Genomic DNA, 16,396 nt, shown 5'->3' with positions numbered 1-16,396 from the left:
TTATACAGAAACTCCTGCTTAAAGGTAGGAAGGATGGATTAGTGGCTAGGGCATGGCAGTGGCGAGACCTGGCTTCAGTACCCTGTGCTGCCATAGACTTCCTCTGTGAACTTGAGCAGTTCACTTAATACATCATTTCTCTCAGCTCCTCATCTACAAAATGGGGACAACAGTTCCCTGTATCACAGAGATGTTGTGAGGATAAAAATCCACTGATGAGTGTGAAGTACTCAGATACTATGGTGGTGAGAGCATATAAATACCAAGATACCTACATAACTGGGCTTTTTATTTGCTATGAATGTTGTGAGGAAAAAATGTTAACAATACCTGATGGGTCCCTAATATGTAAAATATTATCCACTGTCACAATATGGATTTTGTTACTATTTCAGATTGTTTGGAATGAGAGAAATGTAGCTAAAACAAAGGTTTTATATGTGAGAAGAATGAAATTTATCATGATTATTAAAAATTCTAATGTGATAAAAGCCAATTATTGAGAATTCAGGTGGTTATTCTGATCACACTTAGATATGTGGCAGCTTAAGTAAACATCTCAGACTCAGACAGCTCCATTAATTAATTATAGCTCTGTATTCCAGCACATGCTTGGAAGTTCTAATACCCATGTAGAATATTTATAAGAAACATGTCTTTAGCAAGTCTAAACAAACAGACTTTAATGTGTGGATAATGATAAGACTTTTGCTTTTTCTTTGTGTGTACACACGCGTACACACACACACATAAAAGTCTCTTATTATTTATAGAGTGTGTGTGTGTGTGTGTGTGTACATATGTTGTTTTACTCCTATTTTCCTGTTAAATAGCAATGTGGTACTATAGATGTAGAAGTGTTGTACTGTATATTGTGTTTCACCACAGTGAAAGATATTTAGAATATCTTTTTCATACTTTTTAAAAAGTGTGTCTGAAGAGGGCAGCCTTTCCTCATATACTTGAAATTTTCTTAATTTGAAAAGCTTACTGTGCATTGTGCAAATTATTTGTGTTACAAAGTACATGTTCACAGTCTTGAGTTCTGTTTTCCTTGAAATGTCTTTCCTCATAAAAATCAGTTAATCAATTAACCTATATATTAAAATAGGTACCTTTTCCTTCATAATTCTTTATTTATAGAGATTTAATTAGGATTTTAGTAGGAATTTACTGATTTCAATAGGAGGGTTATCAGCAAGCATCTGAAGATGTTGTAGGTACTGTTTATTCAATTTACACTCTAGAAAATGAGTATCTTTGAATACTAAAAATGTACGTACTTAGACCAAGAAAACATTCTGTCTTCCTTATTGACAGTTCTCCTTAACTTTCATATTTTCAATCCTGAACAGCTCTCCAGATTTCAAAAAGAAGAGCTAGCCTGAATGCCCATGCAGGGCTGTTACTTTTTCTACGTCTAATATTGTATGCTTTAATCACAAGGAAATGTTTTAAAAGTTTTCTAAGAGCAGATAGGCTATCGGGGCTAGGTGAATGGCTACTCCAGATTGAGTAATTATGGGCTTTAAGGGGCTCTTAGAAGAATTTTTCACCCAGGTGACCCTCGATCATTGTGCAGGGAGGGGCACTGAAGACGCAAGTCTAGAATGATGTGTTTTCACATATTGCTGCTGCAGCCACTGTGTTGCGTTTACCCTCTTGCAGTGACAGATGAAGTTGAATGCCTGTCTCACGTTCCCTTGTGTCATGATTTAGATTCCATGATAGGCCTAGGGGAGAATGAGAAGGAGCTGAATAGAATGAGAGAGAATGAGAACAAGCAAAGGGACTCTTTAACAATGAAACAAACCTTTAGGCTTATTTTCATAGAAGAGTTTTAAAAAGATATGTAGATGGAGTCAGTAGTCCATCTCGGATTGTGCAGTTAGGTCGTTGGGTAGGTCTGGTATGTAAATGAGCGCACTGTGCAAATAGGTGTTATGCAAATTAGCTGAATCTTTATAAAAAGACAATGAATTGCACAACATCTAATGCTTTCCATAGGCAATAACTAATAATTCTAGAGCTTGGCTTCCATGCAAAACAGTTGTATTTTCTATCAGTTGGTGAAAATCTAGGGTCAAATCTTGATTAATTAATATCAGTGCTAATCTAAAATAAGCCATTGCTGTAGTGTTTTGGCAGTTTTTCTGGTAAGCCAGAGTGAAAAAAGAATATTCACCGTTAGCAGTACTCATAAGTAGAGTAGCAAATATTTGCGACATGTTGATGTAACAAAACAATATTGGTTTATACTGGGTATTAGGTATGGCTTCCTTTTCTTGCCAGTATCTCCTCTATTACTGGTGTTCAATAGAGACTTCTTGTTTATCATCAGCTAAATATGGCAAGTTGTGCCTAACTGATTGTTCAAGTTCACAGTAGTTTACTTGGCTGAAATACACAGGCAGAAAAGCAATAAAACTGTACTCAATTTTGCTGTGACTGGTGGGAGAAAAGTGAAAATGTCGATTAACACATCCTTGTCAGTAACCACGAGGAGTCCTTTACCTGCTAGATGGTCAGATACATTGCCCTTTTGGTTGAGTGAATTTTGTTGCTTTTGGCAATTGTACTTCAATAATTGTGAGTGGTAGAAACCTCAGTAAATTTGCTTAGAACCAAGTCTAGACAGTTGCTTGCACAGTGGGCATAAAGTACTCACTTTGAATGAGTGCCTGAGCTTCAATAAAAGTGTCCACTCATTGCACTAGCTCCGTCAAAGCTCAAACCCACAAATTCACTGAGATTCACTCCTGTGGTTGACAGCTCAGTCAATATCTCCCCAGCTCTGTCTCTTCCTGTCACAACATTGATTTCTGTAAGCTAGAGGAAGAAATCTCTGGTGACATAGTGCAAAAACCTTAAACACAGAATTCTTTTTCTGTTTTACACTGCCTATTGTTTAATCTGCAATTTACAACTATATCTCTCATCAGTGTGCTTTTTATATCTCAATCATCATATTCACATAAACTGATTTTGAATGTTTTTTGCTTGATATTGGGCATTTTTTGGACTATATATTTGTTGATTCTCCAGCTTGTTGTCATCAGTGCACAAAAAATGCTCAAGGTTGGATAACATCATTCTGAAATGAGCTGGTCTCTAGTTGACTAACAAAATCATAGCATACCCTATGACTCTTCAGAAAAGATGACAAATTCTGGCCAGCTACCATACTGTGGTTTTACATTATCAGTAGAGCATCCTACCCTTGCTCTGAATGCTCAGTAATGACCATTATGGGGTTAGCAGTACCTGCTCCATAGTTAGGCTGAAATTAAAAGTCCAATTTTCAAGTCCATGTTCCCAATACAGGTCCAATTTTCAACCCTTGTCCTTGCCCCCAACTTCCAAAGAAGAAAACCGTTCCCTGGAAATTCCTCATGCTGCTACTCCTTCCAAGGTAGATTTTTTTTCATGGCAATTATTTTGTGGGGAATAGGGGGAAACCAGGAAATGAATTTTAAATCTATGGTGCTTAAAACTATCATGGACTTTTTGAAAGAGTTTGTAACTTGTTTTCATTCATCCTGTCTCCAAAATGGGTTTGTTCACAAACTTCAAACTTTGGCCTTGCAGATTTTGGCCCTTTAAAGGGATGTTTTAGTGTGTGTATGGGGGAGGTGGAGGCAGAAGAATGGCAAAGGGATGAACTCAGGCTCATGGGGGAATAGTAAGCCCATAGAGAACTTATGATGGGGGTACATATGTCACACTAAGATAGGCAATGAAGATAATAAAGGGGCCCTGCTTCAAAGCCTGTTGAGGTCAGTGGAGTTTTGGGCTTTGGATCAGGCCCATAAAGAGGAGGCTGGGGTAGGACTCCCAAGTGGGAGACAATCCAGGTAGGAAACAACAAAGTTAGGACCTCTAGGGCTAGACCAGGAAGCAAGGATAAACTGATCTTCTTGGTTACTTATGAGGATTATACTGTTTTCTAAAGACTTCGTAAATTATGGACATTTGTTAGTTCTGTTGGATGAAGGAAACCATTTTTTGTCTGCCATTTTTTTTTATTTGGATGAGATGTGATCTAACAAGTGTAGCTAGATGGTCACCTCTTTTATTTCATGTCTAATAGAAGTGAATAACTTGTTTTTTAGACACTACTGTGAAAAGAGTTGATGTAGTCCATGGGTTGAATCCTAGCTCTATTGAAGTTAATAGCAAAATTACCATTGATTTCAGTGGGGCCAGGATTTCACCCAATAATCCCTTTTTTCTGCCATAACTGGAAAGGGAAATTATAGTGCTCGACAAGTGTTCTTTTGTTTTTTTGTTTTTAATTTGTTTGTTTCTGTCTTTAAACTCCAGCTGTAGAAGCCACCAAACAAAATAAGAAGCAAGTTAACCAACAAGACTGTGTTTGTCAGCAAATAGCTTTTGAATATTTGTGTCTTTTTAGCATGACTTTATTGGTTCTTCCTACCATAAGCAATAGAAGTTCAAAACATTTAGCTTGTCTGAAGAAGGTTCTCACAGAAGCAAGCTTTATACCTAAAACTGTTACAATGTTGCTACAAGTCACTATTCTGCTGTTCAGCAAGAGACCTCTTGAATTCAGTGGGTAATGCATGGAAAATCTATGGGAATTACAAATAAAACAAGTATATATGTATTGCATGGGTTACAATTAATTCTGATTTCTGAGCCAGTTGTAAATAATTGTCCAGATCCTGAAATTCTTATTCACTCTTTTGCATGCAGTGTTGGTGTATTGGTCCCAGGATATTAGAGAGACAAAGTGGGTGAGGTAATATCTTTTACTGGACCAAATTCTGTTGGTGAGAGAGAGAAGCTTTCAAGCTTACACAGAGCTCTTTTTCAGGTCTGGGAAACTAACTCGGGGTGTCACTGCTAAATACAGGGTGGAATAGATTATTTAGCATAAGTAGTGAACACCTATTTCGAGGGACCATTCAGGGTAAAGTGATCTGTTGACACTCCTCCAGTCATAGGGAGGAAAGGAAGGCACAGGGGAATTGTAAGTGGGTTATAAATTGTTGTAATAAGCCATAAATCCAGTGTCTCTATTCAGTCTGTGATTTTTAGGGTCTAGTAAAGTTATGATTTCACACTTGATACCTTTAAGTGCATGCCCACAGCATCCACATCAAGGAGTTACAGTGCAGCGCTTTGGTGTGGGCTGCTGTTCACATCCCCTTAGTCCGAACTGCCGAGCAGGGAAATCATGCCCTTAGTTAGCAATTCTGTTAATCACAGATGACCTGGGAAAGTATCCAGCTCTTCCTGCTTAGTTATATTGGCTCGTCAGCCAGGTCTGCACTACAGACCTATATCGGTAAAACTGCTACTCAGCGATGTGAAAAATTGACACCCCTAAGCAACATAGTTATACTGACCAAACCCCCCCAGGTAGATGGTGCTATGTCAACAGGAGAACTTCTTCTGTTGACATAGCTGCCACCTATTGGGGAGATGGATTAATTACACCAACAGGAGAAGCTCTCCCATCGGCATAGGAGCGTCTTCACTTAAATGCTACAGTGGCATAGCTGCATTGGTGCAGCTGTGCTAATGCAGAGTTTAAGTGTAGATTTGCCCTTTAGGTCTTCCAAAAGTAAGAAGCAGTAAAAATTATTTCTGCCACTGAAGTAAGCAAATATGACTAAACACACACTGGGAAAAGATTTATTGAATAAGAAGGTACCACTGTTGCATAGTTGCTTTTCTGATGGCTGTCATACTGTCTGGAGAAGCTCATAAATGTGAGTGCCAATCTTAGGGCAGGTTTCAGAGGGGTAGCCGTGTTTGTCTGTATCAGCAAAAACAAAAAGGAGTCTTTGTGGCACCTTAGACACTAAAATTTATTTGGGCATAAGCTTGTATGGGCTATAACCCACTTCATCAGATGCATGGAGTGGAAAATACAGTAGGCAAGTATAAATACACAGCACATGAAAAGATGGGAGTTGCCTTACCGAGTGGGGGGTCAGTGCTAATGAGGCCAATTTAATTAGGGTGGATGTGGCCCATTTCCAACAGTTGACGGGAAGGTGTGAGTATCAACAGAGAGAAAATTATTTTTTGTAGTGACCCAGCCACTCCCAGTCTTTATTCAGGCCTAATTTGGTGGTGTCAAGTTAGCAAATTAATTCCAGTTCTGCAGTTTCTCGTTGAAGTCTGTTTTTGAAGGTTTTTTTGTTGAAGAATTGCCACCTTTAAGTCTGTTATTGAGTGTCCAGGGAGATTGAAGTGCCCTCCTACTGGTTTTTGAATGTTACAATTCTTGATGTCTGATTTGTGTCCATTTATTCTTTTGTGTAGAGACTGTCCAGTTTGGCCAATGTACATGGCAGAGGGGCATTGCTGGCACATGATGACATATATCACACTGATAGATATGCAGGTGAATGAAGCCCTGATGGTGTGGCTGATGTGGTTAGGTACTATGATGGTGTCCCTTGGATAGATATGCGGACAGAGTTGGCAACGCAGTTTGTTGCAAGGATAGGTTCCTGGGTTAGTGTTTCTGTTGTGTGGTATGTAGTTGCAGGTGAGTTTGTTTCAGGTTGGGGAGCTGTCTGTAAGCAATGACTGGCCTGTCTCCCAGATCTGTGAGAGTGAGGGATCGTCCTTCAGGATAGGTTGTAGATCCTTGATGATGCGTTGGAGAGGTTTTAGTTGGGGGTTATAGGTAATGGCTGGTGGCGTTCTGTTACTTTCTTTGTGGGCTTGTCCTGTAGTAGGTGACCTCTGGGTACCCTTGGCTCTGTTAATCTGTTTCTTCACTTCGCCAGGTGGGTATTGTAGTTTTAAGAACACTTGATAGAGATCCTATAGGTGTTTGTCTCTGTCTGAGGGATTGGAACAAATGCGGTTGTATCTTAGGGCAGACTGTCAGAAAATAGAGCAGACACTCCAAGTGGGTAGTATATTCTATAATTAGATTTCACCAAGCTAGTAACAAATGTGCACTCCTGAATCATCATACCAGTATTACTATGGAGTCACAGACAATCCCCTTTGGCTCTCCGGCCTATCTTGCCACCCAGAGAAACTGGTCTTTGTGAGAAAAGATTATTTAAACCTAAAATCACACAATGTCAGATTACTCCCTATCCCAAAGAATCAGTTATTTACCCCAGATCAGTTGGTACTGGGGATCTTACACCAAAGACAATGCTGGTAGCCAATTCTCTAATAAACTAACTAAAATTTATTAGCTACAAAAAAGAAATGATAGTTATTGAGAGGTTAAAGCAGGTAAAATAGCAGGTAAAATGAGTCAAAGTTTGTAAGTCCAAAATGATAGCAGAGGTGTAATAAATTGCCAGTTTCCAAAAGTCTCTCAAGGTTCTCAGAATAATTTTGGGGATCTCTGTCTACTCATTCAGTATTTCCAACTTGTTGGAATCCAAAGAATCCAGAGATACAGGATTGTTCCTTGAGTCAATATTTATAGCTTCTTTTCCAGAAAACTATCTGAACAGTGTCTTTATCCATGTGGGCTTTTCCTTTGATGACAATGAGTACGAAGTGCAGACTGAGGCCATTTCTACACTTACAAGTTTATAGTGGCATACCAATACAGCTGTGCTGCTGTAAGAGCACTCGTGTAGCCATGTTATGCGGATGGAAGAGAGTTCTCCCACTGACATAATAAAACCAGCTTAATGAGTGGCGGTAGCTATGTCGGCGGGAGAACATCTCCCACCAACATAGCACTATGCACATGAGCACTTATGCCAGCAAAACTCATGTCACTCAGGGGCGTGTTTTTTCCACACCCCTGACTAACAAAAGGTTTGTCGACATAGGCCATGTCTACACCTGCAATTAAGTCTGTGAATTCCCGTTGTTGAACTCAATGGCCCTTGCTCTGAGGTTCGTGTGACAGGGTGTCACAGTTAGCACTCTTCTTCATTCACATTTCCAAGGCTCCAATCACATTTGATGGGTAATTTAGTTACAGGGATAGACACAACGTAAATGTAATTACACGAGTATACACAATGTAACAGCAAACAATCTTTCATTAGTTTTCACATCAAACATCTTCTCATCTTAACACTAACACACATTTTGATCTAGGGTTATCTAATTACAGGGACATACATAATGTAGTGCAATAGCAACCAATAGGTTATAGATAAGTGACAAGAGTACCATTAATATTGCCTTTGAACTGTATCAGTGGTGCCGAACCTTATTACACAGGAGGACCACATAAACCTAAGCACAACCCTGTGTGGGCCAAACAAATTCTACGTATTTTAATAAGATTTAAAGTCTCATGTATTGATTTATATTTTAAGTTCAGCTTGTTTCCTATGTATTTAGATTGGTTATTTCTATGTACAGTATTGTCTGTTTACACAGATGTATAAACTAAAATGATGTAAACGTGACGACAAAAATGCTAATGAATCGGCAGATAGTATATTGTGTTGAAGCAGGCTGCGGGCCTTATGAAATGCCATGTACCGCCTGCAGGCCATAGGTTGGGCACCCCAGAACTATCCTAACACACAAGTGAATTGGCCTGATTAAGCTAAATATCTTTCGACACACCTTTGAATTCTATTAGCATATGAGTGAATTAACTTAAATACACACTAATACACTTAACATTTCTTTGATATTCACACAGAAGTGAATTGGCCTATGGCCATGGCCTGAGCTGGTCTGTCAGTGTCACAGTGATAATACCACTTTAAAACCTAGGAGATGGCAAATTGCCTAGGTTTGACTGTATGTTGTTCTTCCTACCAGTAATGTATGCTTTTATTATGAGGATACCCATGTCAGAAAATGTTACATTAATTAGCTGATTGAAAACTGCAAAAAAATAAATTCTAAATTTTTACCTTTTTGCATTTTGGAATTTTGTCAATTTTATAATTTGAAAAATTTCAACTTGCAGTCTGGCAAAAAAGTTCTCCCCTTTTCTTCTTATTTCTTTTTTGAAATTTGGCATTATGTTGAAATTTGAAAAGCTGTAACCAGCTCCAGTGGGTTCAAACATGAATCAAACATAACATATAAAGTCTTCAATCTGTAGTCATTGATGGACTCACACTATTACCATACCCATAGATTATCCTGTGTTACCTGGGCCCTCTTTTAGGACCACATCCAAACTTGCATGTGTTTGTCTGACATGTGGTAGACACTGGAACCGAGCTAGTCCTATTACTTCTTGCTTCAATAAGCACTTTTGTTCAAAAAAGTGACTCTACTGGTCAAACACTGTTTTCCTGTGAGCTGTGTAGATACTGCATTGTTTGCTCTCCTTTCATTTGTGCCACTTTGTTGCTGTGAAAAGCATTTTCCCCCCTTCTGTCACTGAGCTTTGAAGCGCTTTGGAGTAGGCCTAAAGTTTCATCAGCACTTGTCACATCTAGGCTTTGCTGTGGCTCTAGGTTTAAAACACATTTTCTACCTGAAACTACCAGTACTCCTACATCATCCTTTACGCCTTCAAACGAGCTACTGTCTGGATATCTAAATAATGCCTGGTTTTCTCAGCATATATTTTGCCAATGACTTCTAGCTTAGACAATGAAAACAAATGTGCAGTTGGCAGTTTTCCTTGCTTTCAGAGCTACTGTTTACATTGCAAATCATCATGCTTTTCTGAAGGTTTCAACACTAATTTAGTTCCTGCCATAGGATGAACTAGCCCTCTAAGAGGGACAGGGATTTGTCTGCAGCTGTCATGCTTAGCCCATTCACTCCCACAGGTGAGTAAGGGGAGGGGAGGAAGAACATGTGATTACAAACCAGGCCAGCTGGGGAACATAAGGACAGCCTGAATTAACCTAGACATTTTTTCCCCTTAGCTCCTAGTTATAGGCTTGGGCAGGCAGCCTGGTGGGAATAGAAGGAAAGTTGGGGTTTAGGGGAAGAGAGCTAAGAGCGCCCAGATATAATGCAGAATGCCTGAGAGAGAAAACCAGCAAGAAGCAAGAGCCTACTGATAAGAGAGCCTCTGCTGAAGGACCTGCAGCGATTAGGAGTCTGTTGGTTGAGAAGGCCTGCAAAGGACTTTGAACCTGGAGGGAAGGGGAATCCCTGACAAAGTACTAACTGAGCCTGAGGCAGAAGGTGAGAAGGCTTTGAATGTTGGTGTTTGTTAACTTCCCAGAAGAGGAGAGTTGCTGAAGAAAATTCCCACAAGGTGAAGCTTTCTGCCCTGAAGAAGGAGAAACTGAGGCAGCAGATGGGACTAATGCCAGACAGGTTAAGTGCTGCTACAATTGCTAACAAAGCAGCAGGAAGTATCCCCATGTTCTCCTCTGTTAGTCTTCTTCCTTGTGATAGGTGCATACACAAAGTGCTGGTGAGTTAGAGGTATAGATCCAGATTCTGATCTTGGGCCTAGGTACTCAGTGCTGCAATTCATTAATTAGTGAGACAGCTACTGGGGAATGCAATCTGCCCTACAAATGTCTCCTGTGGCACCTGGGTTCTCTGTGGGTACTTGAAAGTGAATATCAGTCAGGCCTTACAAAACTATCTGCTGTGGAGTCTCTTTCTTGATTCCTACGGAGTTGGGCGTGCCTGATTTCTGTTGAAAATTTTGATGGAATCAACATGGTCCTGCAGAACGCTTTGGTTCTGTTCATTCTGTCTGAGAGCTTCTCACCCACTCTATTTTAAGTATCCTTTTGTATTCTGATGGCCTTACACAATATCTCATAAATTGACACTTTCATCTCAACACTTGTTTTATTAAACCAGATAAGGGTTACACAGATGCTGAGTTAATAATAGTGATATGTTGCACTCATTGCAGATTATATCTAAGGCTCTTTCTCATTTACATTAAGGCCCCTTTACAAGGGTCTGGGAGAGTAGGCCGCTGTTGTAGATTCTTCTTAATATTTGTGCTGGGCAGATTTTTTTATTTTTTACTAACAGAATTATGAAACACGTGGGTTGGGGGCGGTTACTGATTATGAAAGAAATTCACTACTGAAGAAAATAGGAAAACCATAATTCTCTTGGCTATTGACTGAGAAATTTGGACAGCAGGAACACAGTTATTTTGATAAGTTTTTGCCTTTCTAGGTATTTTTAATTAAGAAAAGCATAAGGTGCTTCTAGCAACTTGTTTCATTATAAAATAAGCTTCTGGAGAAATGTAATTGTCTCATTTTTCAACTTACTATTGAGAGACTCACTAGGTCTCTCTCTCTCCTTGTCTTCTGAGTTCTGTAAAAGCGTTTTTTAAGCAAAATGTGTGTTTGTTTTTAGTTTGAAGTCTTTATATTTAAAAAGAAATTGAATCTTTGTTTGGGATATCTGCCCATCTAAGGATATCTGTTAAGAACCCATGGAGCAAGATTATTGCTATTAAATTTGTAATACGACTTTTTTTTTATCAAAAGGAATAATCAGCAACATAATCAACTGACTCTGTTTCTCATTAGTAAGAATGAAAAGTCAATCACTCTAGAATATATAATGATAAATGTAAACCTATTGGTTATATCCTAGAACATCTTTATTCTGTCCACAAGTGTTACAAGCATTAAACCATTTATTTCTGTAATTACAAAGAGAGTATTATACTACAAATTCCGCATAGATCTATAATTTCCATATATGTTCCCTTCATAAATCTGAGCTTGTGTTCGAGCCTAGCTGGTGATGTGATGTGTTGGTGAATTAATATTTCATTTCTGGAGACCTGAATTCAAGCTAGGTCTCAAGTGTAAATAACATAAGTCTAATTGTAGTTTCTGCCCTATGTACCAACATTAGTGCAGGAAGTATGAAAATATAGTTCTTATTTGTGAGGATCAATGTCCCAGTACAGAACAGCATGATTATCACACTCTGCCGAAAAAAACTTCCAGAGTTAGAATAGCAGGTGAGTCTAGATTAGGATTGTGATGCACTGATAAAACACTTCCCTACATTATACCATACCTGCAAAAGCAATTAGTTCCTGAGTTTCAAAAGCACTAAATTAACCCATCTATAGTAGTTGAAACAAACAAACCTGAGCTCATACCTCTAGTCTGGATTGAGTCACTTTCACTAGATCCTGTGAATTAAAACATTTAAGATCGGTGTAATGCAGTATAAAGAGAGAACAGCTTTGTTGCTACATAATCACAATTGGTAGAAAACTTGAGACCTTTAACAGTGTCTTTGGGTGAATGATTTTATCAGATAAGGACCAGATCACCTCAGACAACTTGCTGGTTAGGTAATACTTTTTCAAATAATTTTAAACTCAGTGGCAATTAGTACACCATCTCACTTAACTATTGACAGGTTTCAGAGTAGCAGCCGTGTTAGTCTGTATCTGCAAAAAAAAAAAGAAAAAAAAAGAAAAGGAGTACTTGTGGCACCTTAGAGACTAACCAATTTATTTGAGCATAAGCTTTTGTGAGCTATAGCTCACTTCATCGGATGCATTCAGAAATCTCCCCACTGTATTTTCCACTGCATGCATCTGATGAAGTGAGCTGTAGCTCACGAAAGCTTATGCTCAAATAAATTGGTTAGTCTCTAAGGTGCCACAAGTACTCCTTTTCTTTTTTCACTTAACTATTGTATGTCACAAGTATTGCATTTAAGTTTACAGCTCAAAGAATAAAACAGGACTTGGTATGCTTTTTACAGTGTATGTAGATTACATACTGACGTTTCTGCAGGAGTATGGCTGGAATCAGATTATTAGGTAGATATTATAGCTTTGTCACACTAGACATGGTTTAGCATTTCTGCGTCGGTAGACATGGAGCGGTAACGGGAAATAAAGCATAAGGCTACATAATAAGATGACCACTCTGCATTGTTGTTCTTTATGATACAGTAGTGTCTAGAAGCCCCAACTAAGGCTGGGACCCAGTTATGCTAGGCAGTGTAAACACACTTATTTAAACAGAGATTGTCCTCAAGAGTTTGCAATCTAAATAGCCAAGACAAAGGCTGCGAGGAGAAACAGAAGCACAAAGGCACTTGTCTAAGGTCACACAGCAGGTCAATGGCAAAGCTGGAACTAAAACCCAGGTCTCCTTTGTCTCAGGCCAATGCCCTAACCCTTGACAGTGCTGCCTTTCTTTCTCTGTAGAAATCTGAGTTGCTGACGTTAATTAAGTTCATGTATGGATATTTATACTGAACTCTGGCTGAATGCATGGCATTTTTATTTTACAGAGGTCAACAGCCAGCAAGACTTCAGGTGCTCCTTCATATAGCAGATGGTCCAGCTCACAGCCACATCAGGTAATATGTGCTTTTCAAGAGAACATGCACCGCACTGTATCATAATACCTGGAGGTGCATATAGCATGCACCATATGCTCATGCTGCTCTGTTATTTTTAAGTAATAATCAACTGTGGGTTCTAGAGTTGCCTAGCTTGCTTGACCCAAGTGGGCCAGTTTGAATGATGGCACAAGCAGGCACAATACCACTGAGATTGATGGGGTTTCTGCAACATGTGTACAGGCCCACTGATCACTTGGAAGGATCCTTGCAGCCATGAGTCACCGTCTCTAATGGTGCCACTGAGTAGGGTGGAATGAATGGAGGGTTCCGTCACGCTTCTTTTGCTGGAGATGAATTTGACTCACGCTTTGGAAGAGATTATATCCCCAATTGAGTTCAGTCATGTCACTGTCCCTGCTACACCAGTGTTTTGCACCATTTAAAACAATCAAATGAGAAAGCTAATCTGATGCATCACAGGGAAATTTTGGGACCAACCACAAACACAGACTAAATGCTGATACAAAGAGCAGGGAAGCAATGTAACAGCAGCCACCTAGTGATGAAATTATTAGCAGCTTTACTTTTTTTTTCTTTTTTTCTTTTTTACTATCTTCCCCCTTGTCCCCTGAGTGTGGCATATTGAGAGGAGACTGTAGTCAATTCATTGTGGTAGAACAGGGGAAAGACTGTTGTGACTGTAGGCAGAAACATAACTCGGTTGCTTAAATGATGGGTTGACCAGTTTAAAATGTAACCTCTCTCCCCAACTTTATATTTTTAAGTCATTCAGTTGGTAGTGATTACCTTATCGGCTCTTTCAAAATAGCAGCTGCAACGTGGGAAAATCCTTAGGAGGACTGCACACAAATAAACCTGGGGTGTTGGTTTGTTTTGATAAAGGTATGAGTACGTGCCCCTAGAAGTGGGGAAACATCCAAGGTGGCTTTTGCCGTCAACTGGGATTTGGCTTTACACAATTGAAAGCAGAGGTAGTTCAGAACTGGGTCCCATTTTTATTCAGGCCTTGAAACTTCAGTATAAAGAAGAGGCTGGATAACAGAAACTCTAGAGATTAGAAACAATCACACCTTCCGCTTTGCTTTCTGTTGATGAGCATGCATGCTTGCTGAAATGGAGAAGAGTCTTGCTTTCTGCTTCTCATCGAATAGGATTAGGATTACTGCCTGCACTGTGGCAATGAAGTGCACACATGCACATTTTCAAGGCAGTCCTATGACCTGTGTTATACTGGCAGTCAGATTAGATAATCACATGGGTCACTTCCGGCCTCAAAATCTATAAAGCTGAAGTTGAGACTAGCCCAATGCCTGGGGTATATTGTTTGTGTGTCTGTTCACCTGAGTAGCTGAGAATTCAGCACTGCCTTTCCCCCTCATTTTGAAGGGTAGTGTGTTTTATTACGGGGATTTTTTTTTTTATAATGGCTAGAGGTTTATCTTCTGAACGTGTCAGCCTTGACTTTACCTTTAGTAGGGGGGCTAAGTACAGGAAGTTAACATATTTCCAGTGATGTGCACAGAGCAAACCCAGAAGCAAATATTCTTCTCTCAGTGTATGAGTGCAACTCCCTCTTAATGTTAATAGGAGAGATGCTCCTAAATCAAGAGAAGAATATCCCTTTAACAAATCATATGAAATGCATTTGGTACTCTATACACTTGATTTCCTTTTAAGCAGAGGGGAAGGGTGGAACATAAGTACACAAAGATTGTTTGGTGGCATTAGAATCTTGTTGAGGCCCTAGCAGAGTTGAGAGATTAACTACCAGGAATATTGTTTAAAAATATGCCTAGACCATCCTGCATCTGCTGGAAAAATCTTGTCCTATTGTATTAAAACATGCCTGTGGTAATTCTTCTCCTCCTACATTATACCCCCACATTGTAATCTTTCTCTTCCTTTGTCATCTGCACTCTAATCATTCTTTCTCATCCATGTTTACTGTAAACTTTTGTCTTCAATAAGCCTATACACTTGCTTGATGGAACTGGCACTTGCAAAATCCAACTGTGGGATATCTGGCAGTGTTACGGATCAGTTCAGGAGTCCTGATGCTGCCATGCACTCATGTTTTGAGATCAGCAAAACATAGTTATTGGATCATAGGTTTGTATTCAGTCTTGTCTCCTGCAAGAGATTATATATAGTTTACTTAAAGATTTTGAAAATAGTTTTCCAAAAAAGAACAAGATTAAAGTTCAAATTCATATTGTCTGTATATTCTTGAGCCTCATGCAGTGAACTCAATAAAGCTTTTTCCATATATCATCTTACAAGAATCCATACAAAAATCTAATAGAACTACCCAACTGAGACTTCTGATACATCTAAGAACTGTTAAAAGTTAAATTAACTTCCCTCCCTCCACCAAGTTTTCATTTTAAATTTCCATCTCTATGTGAAGTTAGAGGACACATTGGATGAGAGATTTGAAGGGATTCTACAGGTGGGTCAATGAATTTGGGAAAACGTGCCATTTTCAGTGACTTGGTTTGCTTTGTGCAAATGTAATAAACTCATACGTACTTATATTCTGTATTGGATAAGGTGAAATATACTTCTCTACCTCAAATGCACTATCTAGAGAGATTTTCATATGTTCCTTTTAACTTCTTACTCTGAAAGTGTGAGAGGTGATACAAGTTTAGTATTTTTGATGGGCAGCAATGTATGTACTCTTTTAGGTCCTGGAGCCAGGGCCAGTGTCTTGTTACAGAAGATGCCCTCTTACAGAAGGCTGCCCTCTTCTGACTATCTCATAAGTGTGCCACATCTTCTGTTTTATAAACTTTGCTAGAACAATAAACTAACATCAATAGTTGGATAGTTAAAAAGATTGACCCCAGAAGGTCAACAATAAGCTTACAAAGCTATAAAAATCCATATGTGTGCATGTGTGTATATATTAAACTGACTATGAAGGAACTTATAAATGTCTTTATTGCTTGGGGACATGTTAAGACCACTCCTGATTTCAACAGCTAGAGTCAGTTATGTTTCAGTGGCAACAGTGATATCCATAAGTTAGGACTACCAATGCCACCTATCTTGGTTTTGCGTAGACTGTCGGTCCTTCATCAGTTGAGACTGAGCCGATCACAATACGTCTTCCAATCTTCTCTCGCTCTGGCCAGACTTCGCCATGCTTGTCCATATCTCCTTGTTAGGA

General features: G+C 39.2%; 1 protein-coding gene across 1 annotated transcript in view; it reads left to right on the top strand.

The window, feature by feature from the left end:
* LOC311515951 (uncharacterized protein) overlaps positions 1-16,396 on the top strand; it is a 411,106-nt gene that overhangs the window by 202,340 nt on the left and 192,370 nt on the right. Inside the window, exon 4 of the mRNA XM_084619487.1 lies at positions 13,150-13,218. Coding sequence (XP_084475613.1) covers positions 13,150-13,218 — 69 coding nt within the window. The remainder of the gene's footprint in view (positions 1-13,149; positions 13,219-16,396) is intronic.

Source organism: Lepidochelys olivacea (genome assembly GCF_965140295.1).
Source record: "Lepidochelys olivacea isolate rLepOli2 genome assembly, chromosome: 2".
Classification (NCBI taxonomy): Eukaryota; Metazoa; Chordata; order Testudines; family Cheloniidae; genus Lepidochelys; species Lepidochelys olivacea.
This window is presented reverse-complemented; position numbering and strand designations above follow the sequence as displayed.